This window comes from Phaseolus vulgaris, chromosome 4, assembly GCF_051622355.1.
Source record: "Phaseolus vulgaris cultivar YP4 chromosome 4, ASM5162235v1, whole genome shotgun sequence".
Taxonomy (NCBI): domain Eukaryota; kingdom Viridiplantae; phylum Streptophyta; class Magnoliopsida; order Fabales; family Fabaceae; genus Phaseolus; species Phaseolus vulgaris.
The window spans coordinates 47,958,230-47,966,125 of record NC_143501.1 but is presented as its reverse complement, the minus strand read 5'-3'; the positions used below and the strand labels follow the sequence as shown (position 1 = coordinate 47,966,125).

At 28.1% G+C, this 7,896-nt stretch overlaps 1 protein-coding gene across 2 annotated transcripts; it reads left to right on the top strand.

Moving 5' to 3' along the window:
• The first annotated feature begins 4,208 nt into the window (after positions 1–4,208).
• LOC137837973 (uncharacterized) lies at positions 4,209–6,932 on the top strand. Of its 2 annotated transcripts, XM_068647163.2 has the most exons (4): positions 4,209–4,327; positions 4,436–4,514; positions 5,812–6,099; positions 6,744–6,932. In XM_068647163.2, exons 1-4 carry the CDS (start codon positions 4,322–4,324, stop codon positions 6,752–6,754), a joined length of 384 nt encoding a protein of 127 aa, XP_068503264.2. In that variant the 5' UTR covers positions 4,209–4,321; the 3' UTR covers positions 6,755–6,932. The 2 variants fall into 2 exon arrangements, with proteins under 2 accessions (XP_068503264.2, XP_068503263.2); XM_068647162.2 differs by lacking the exon at positions 6,744–6,932 and having other exon boundaries at positions 4,214–4,327; positions 5,812–6,633.
• Positions 6,933–7,896: the final 964 nt, after the last annotated feature.

Below are 7,896 nucleotides of genomic sequence, written 5' to 3'. Positions count from 1 at the left end.
TACATCCACTACCTTCTTATCTAAAAGAATTTCTTATCTAAGAATTTGTCCCATTACCCATCTCGCTATCTATTGGGTATTTGTGAAAAAATATTCAAAATTTCTTTTATATTCAAAGATATTCATCAAATCTTCATGCTACTAAAAAATCTTCTTGTATTTTTCCAATTTCCTACACCATCAAATTTTGCATTTTGATAAAAGAAAGGAAGAAAAGGAGATGAACATTAATTACAAATTTGATGAGACTAATTCTAAAAAATGATAAACATAATAATCCTTTTCATATAATTAATCTCTTTCATATTGTAATTTACTTTCAAAACAAAGGAAATGATATTTTGATTTTTCTTAAATTTTACATTATTTGAAAATTAATATCGAAAGGAGAAGTTATAAAAGAGTGCTGAAAGAGTGCTATCGATTTAAAATCATTAAATAAAGTAAATAAGATTTATTATTTATGTTGTAATATATAAAAGTAGCATCAATAATAATAAGATTTGGTATTCCATGAATCACAGGGCATATTAATTTTGAAAGCAACCAGAACCAGAATATTATTCCAGCAATCATAATGAACATAGTTTTGACACAGACAGAACCAGAATAAAATTGTTGCAAGAGTTACTAAACAGGAGTTTTCTATGTGAATAGTTCTTCTTATCACACCTAAATTTCATTCACATTTTCATTACACGTTCTCAATGTCAACTCCTCAATGCATCATCATTCACTCACTCACTCTTTTGTCTGCTGTTCTCATTTCAGTTGGCTTTTAATAACTTTTTGAAAAGCTTAAACTTTATCACAGATTATATAATGAGTAAATAGCACTACTACAAGAAAATTATTAAATAAAAGTTAATTTTAGAGATAAAAAATAATTAGTTCCTGTATTGACTAAATTAGAAATCATTTTAAATATTAAAAAAATTTAGTTTCTAAATTAGGTTTTATTATTGATAAATAGTTTCTAAATTGTTATCTAATTAGCTACCAAGATTTTTGTTACCAAATTTAAAATCTAAATAATTGATAGTTAAAATAGTCTCTAATTTGTCAATATAGCAAAAAAAAAAATCTCTAAAATAGTCAATATAGCAACTAATTATTTTTTTTTATAAAATTAGTTTTTATTTAATGATTTTTTTGTAGTGCTAATAAAATTTATGTATCTGGTAAAGTAGAAATATTGTTCGAGCTTTTCCTGATAGTATGACATGGATTACTTCAGTGTTGTAGTGTCTGGTACTTAAACTTTGGCTCGAGACATTTTCTCTACCTATAAAAATTGGAGTATTCCTGAAATACAGAACATGAAAAAATATTCTTCTCTTTCAACTCCACACATAAAATAAATAAACTAGAGTAGAGTATGGTTATGGTGTTAACTTACACCCCTTAATACAAACAAAATGAGTAGAGTGAGGTACTTCATTACTCAACAAAGTACCAAACTTTTGATATAATTCTTGAATATTGTGCATATGACTGTGCTTTCTACCACTTCTGAGGCCAATTTTGGATCTCATGGTTAAAAAAATTGCCACTCTAATGAAGAAAGTGATTTGGTTTGGCATCAGAGACAAACTATAAAATTAACATGTGTTGGATAATTTGCAACCTAAAATAGCTATTCTTGCATTAATGAGAACTAAATGAAACCCAACTAAAACGTGCTGAAATAATAATATTTTGCTGTCAATGAAGAAAACTGTAGGATGATTTCATGAAATGACTATTCACGGATCGCTGTTGGTTTCTAAATGACAAAAAAATAAGAACACACATGCTTTCTCACAACATTTTGACGGCAAATCCATGTGAACCACTGCTAATCCTTCTTTTTCTTCATCTTCAATCATAAAAACAAATTAACTAGCAAATAAAACATTTTTTCAATAAATTAATAGGCCATTTATTTCTATATTCATTTTGTTTGTGTTATTCGCCAATTAACTAAATTATATATAAATCACTGGTAAAAAAACTCTCATGTGTGCTTATATATAAATCAAACTAACTAAACATTAACTAAATTAGATACCCATGATAAATCATAGTTAATCATAATAGATTCCCTGAGGCTCTCAGAAAAATATTATCAATGGTCATATTGAAAAGTATGTTCAAAAAATTTGTCTTGGTGTTAAAGCCTTGATGAAAACATCTATAATCTTGTCTTGGTGTTTTTTTTTACATGAATTAGTTTTTTTTATCAACAATTAGATTGAGAGTTTTTTTGCAATTTTATCTCTAATAAAATACAAATTAATCTCCGAACGTTTATTTCTTTTTATGTAAAATAAGATTTAAGGTAATTTGAATAACAATAAGATTTAAGGTAATTTGAATAACAAAATGGAAGTCATTTATGAAAGAGGTTATTTCAAAAGTTGTGTATTTCGAGTAGAAGTTTTGTTGATCGTGTTTTACTTTTTGGATTTCCACTAGATTAAAGAATTATCAAAAAAAATTACAAAATCCAGTAGTAGATTTTTTACTATCTGGACAAAATTCACAGTCAACATCAACATAAGCAATGCAACCTAGTATTAGAATATGCTTTAAAAATAATGTCTTGTTCAACCGTGTGTTTGATGTATCTAAGCAAACATTATAAGAAAATTATTAAATAAAAACTAATTTTAAAGATAAAAAATAATTAATCACTATATTGACTCCATTATATATTATTTTATAAACTAAGCAAATTATTGATATCTAATGTAATTTTTATTATTAATAAAATTTATAAACTAGTTTTAAAATTAGTATCTAATTAGTTACCAAGTATCTTTCAAGAACGAAAAACACAAATTCAGCCACACCATTTAAAGATACTTCAGTGTAACCCTTCCGATCACGTAAGAGTCTATTATATATCTAACCATGATTTATATGAACATTTATACTATGTTATATAATCCACCAATACCAAATTTTAATAAGTAATACTTCATACAATTATATACAATAAAATAATAATAAACATAATAATCATAAAATATACAATTAAACCTATAATATGATTAAAGTATTTGATCTTACATATGATGGATATGTTGATAGATAGGAACTGATGATCAAAGTGGTTCAAAAATAACTAAAATCTTGCTAACCAAAACAAAACAATTATATTACATTAAACAAAATGTATTTTTAAAATAAATAAATTTTTAAGATGTAATGGTTCAATAAATCTCTATTTGACAGAAGAAAATAGCACAAAAGTTTTTAGAATTTTTTGAAAGTGTAGATATATGAACTAAAAGCAAAAAATACCTCAAAAATACCTAAAAATTACCAAAAAAAATATAAAAAGAGTCATAGTAAATAATTAATTTTTAGTAAATCGGGTGGACCCAATCCTCTAATACCTTCCTCAAAATTTGGAGCTTGGGTAATTTAAAACTTTAAAAGATGACCAAAAGATGTACTCAAAGGCTCTAACTCATACATCATAAACTTTTCAACCACATTCTCCAAGTATTCCTATTGAGATAAACGTAACTCTCCAATTGTATGATCCTTTCATATGTTCATCCCAAGAATTCGTCTCACAAGATCAACCTCCTTCATTTCAAACTCTAAACTTAATTTTTCTTTAAACTCTTTTATTTTATTTTTATATTGTCGGATAATAAGGATATCATCTACATAAAAAAAAAACAATCATTTTCATAACGTAATAATTGCTTCTCTAGAATTATAATTATAATAAAATAAAGTAACAATAATAATTATTATAATAAAATAAAATGATATAACATCTGTTTTAGTGGCTTGGTTATACTCTCACTCTACCATAATTCTGGATTTGATTCCTACATGCTTGACTTTTCTTTCTTTAAGAATTTATAGCTTAAATGCCATGTGATATGGAATTGAACTTGCTCCTAAAGTAAAAGCCTTCAATTAACAAACACCCAACAGTTAAATTAAATATCTATAAATAATTTCAAGACAGAAAAAACAATTAACGACCTAGTAAATTAAGACATTGACCATAACTTGATTATTAGACATAAAAATAGAATCATGTTGAGAAGTATGAATGTGAAATTTTGGTGGACCACCTAACCCAGTAGCTAACATGTCATTCTCAGCCAGCCAGCAGATTCATTGAAGACTTGTACATATTTTCTAATTTTTTTTTGTAGAAAACTTATTTTATAATCTCTACCCCTCACTTGTTATTATATAAACTATCTTCTATTCGCTCAGTTCCAAAGCACAAGACAAACACCAAGACACCCTTCGATTTTGTTTCCTGTCAGAAAAGCCAGAAGTTGCTTTTTGATTCAATTAAGCAAACATGAAGGTATGAACCAATGGTTTTACTTTTGCTTTTATGTCCCTTTTCTTCTTTTTTTTTTTTTTGATATTTTCTCAAGAACTTATATACATAATAACACGTGTGATAATACAGCAAAAAGTAGTTATCAAGCTTCAAATGGACTGTGACAAATGCAGAAACAAAGCCCTGAAAATTGCAGCAGAGGTACCAGGTGAACATCACATGCCAATCCCTGTTATAACCTTCCATATGCAAAACAAGTTTCTTTCAGAGACTTTCATTCCATAGCTTCTATTAACTTTCAATTTATATGTTTATGCAAACTTACATATATAATCAGAGAAGTTCTTAGAGTTCAGTTTCTTATATGAAGAGAAAACAAAGCTTTTGTTAGTTAATTTTAGTGTTGTTTTCTACTGAAAACTAAAACTAACTCATCTTTTTATACTCATACACATGTTTTTACAGAATATAGGGAGATGAGTTTATTAATATGAACAACACCTAGAAGACTATACAAACTAAGCTTTCTCCATGTAATACCAGTAGTGTGACAAAAAGAAGCAAAATAAAAGTAAATTGTAAATACTAGTTAAGTGTTAAGTTCATCTCTAGTATAAAAGTCAAGTCTTATCTTCTTTTTTGTCTCATTATATATAGCATCATTTTTAAGATATTTTCACAAATTTTATTCTGATGGGAGAGTTTTACAAAAGTACTTTTATAATTTTTTATTTATACTTATAAATATAATTTTTATAAGATAAGAAAATGAAGTTTATTTTGATGATAAATGATTTTAAATTTTAAATTATTTATTTCCTCATAAAATGTTTTAATAAAAGTTCGTGACAAAATCTGGATCGTTTAAAAGTCATGGATAGGAGACTTTCTTAAATTATTATATGGGTTAAAATTATCATGATGTTTATCAATCTTTACATATAAAATGTAATTAAATATGATGAATTATTGTACGTAAATTTGAAATCTCAATTACATATATAGTAGAAACGATAGACCGTGATTTATGCAGCACAAATAATGACATATACACTATTATGAAAAGGATACAGATAAGAATTACGTATAATTTCTAAAATTTAGTGTAGAATACGGGACACGGATCTATATGTTATATAATTATGAATTATATAAATTGACAATAAAAATTTATTTGTACAGTTTTTTTTAACAGAAAGATGTTTTTTGATTGGTTCAAAATGATTTGTTTTTTATTTTTATAATTATAATAAAAATTTGTATAATAAATTTGAATTTTATCAGAAAACTAACAAATATTTTTCAAATTGATATTTCAGTGATAGATGTGATAGATGTGTTATGAGTGTCGATGTTTGATAGGTGTGATCAATACATACCATTTAAGAATTGTATGCGAAACCTTATACCATTTAAGAATTGTATGCGAACCTTATAACACGTGATCATGTTATAGGGCATGTGATTGTCAAAAAATTGAAATTCAGTATCCATTAACTTCCCAGGTGTGACTTCGGTAGCCCTGGAGGGTGACGACAGCGACCGCGTGGCGGTGAGCGGCGAAAACGTGGACATGGTTTGCTTGGCGAACCAGCTGAAGAAGAAGTTCTCCTCGGTGGTGATTGTGACGGTGGAGGATCTGAAAAAGGCAGCAGAAGAAAAGAAGAAGAAGGAGGATGCGGAGAAGAAGAAAAAGGAGGAGGAGGAGGAGAAGAGGAAGAAAAGGGAAGAGAAGCTGAAGAGCATGCTGCGTGCCTGTCTGTGCAAAAAGTGCAACAGTTCCAGCTGCCATGGTAAGTGTGACATTGATAGCATATTCTGCTTTGAGTGCAAAAGCAGCAGCTGCAATGGCGAGTGCTGCATCGTTGGTGTTAACTGTGAGAACGCAAAGTGCGATGGGAACTGTGACTCATGCTCCAACTGTCACAAATCAAACTGCAGTGGTTCTTGTTGTTCTAGTAAAAGTCCTTCACCGTGCCCTAAATGGTGCACCTGTCACAAATGCTATGTGCCCTACCAACCTTATTACTACCCCCCTTGTCCTCCCCAACTAGTATGCTATGATTCTTGCCCTGATCAGTATCCTTGCTCCATCATGTGATCCACCACACAACATTTCTTCATACTGTAACAATCTGCTACCAAATTAGCATCATGCAACCACATGGTTCAATAAGATATTTGTATTTAGTACAATGTTTGTGATGTCCTCTCTTTAATCCTGCGAGACATGTGCACTAAGTATTTGTTTGGTCTATTCATGTTTGTTTTTTATTCCTGTAAAATTTCGAAGTTGATTTCTTATTAACAAGATCTCAGTTCGTATATCTTTCCTCTGATATGTTTTCTTTCTCTATTTTCTTATCGGAATGGGTTATATACGAAGTTAAATTAAAGTTTATGTTGTGTTTTAATTTAATTTTTGTGTTTTGGGCAGGGCATAAGTAAGACTACTTCTTGGAGTGCAACATGCTATAAGACTATAAGAACATTCCAGCCATCGTGTATAAAAAAAATTGATCGTTAGTAATAAATTCTCCTTGTGGATCAATTAATCCTTTTGCATTTTTTTCAGAATTGTAATTTTATTTGATAATATTAATTTAATCGGATAAATTTTGTTTGACTCTTGAAGCATTTACGTACATGAACTTGTGTGTAGACATGGTCACTGCTCAATAAAGTAGAAGCGTTCGTTTTGGCATAAAAAAATGCTAATCTGAAGTTAGAAGCTACAATGACTCAGCTTTGAGCTACAAGTGGATAGAGAGAAAATAAAAAAAACTAAAATAATTGGCTTAGTGGTTGAATATATTTATATATATATATATATATATTTTGTGTTTATTGTATATGTGTGTGGTATATTATTATGTTAAAAAATGTTGCTTCTGAACAATTACAAATTAAAATACTGGTTTATAATTGTGATTCTAATTATAATTTAGTACATGATTATTAACGTATCGTATCGTATCGTGTATGCATTAAATTTTATTAGGAAGAAACATAAAAAAAATGAAATTTGGAAGTCAAAAGAGAGAGAAAAATATATCACATTACAAGTTTCTACGTTTAAATATTTGGAAACAATAATAGAAAATGATAGAAAAAATATAAAAAATAAATGTCATAGGCTAACTACACCTAAACTGAAATGGTGTCAACGGTGACTTATGATCATAAAGTAGGTACCAGATTCAAGCATAAAGTAGCGACCGAACGCAAGCATAATTTATAGTACTATTACCTAACCATGTTATATATAGTTGAAAATATTGAACTTCAAAGTAGCAACCTGAAAGAAAGAAGATAATAAAACATTGTCACAAAATCAATTAAGATGTAAACATATTATTCAAGGGTAAAATACTCACTAGTAGATAAATGGGTAACTACAACCACATTCTAGGCCCCAAAAATAAGATTAGGTTAAAGAAAAACACGATCACATTTTTATAAATATTTAACTAATGTAATATACTATTCTATGAGTTAAATTTGTTTAAAACTTTTCTTTATGTACGTTAACATGGTACATTCAAATATTATATGATTTAATTGGTGTAATATACTGGATTAAAAAATTT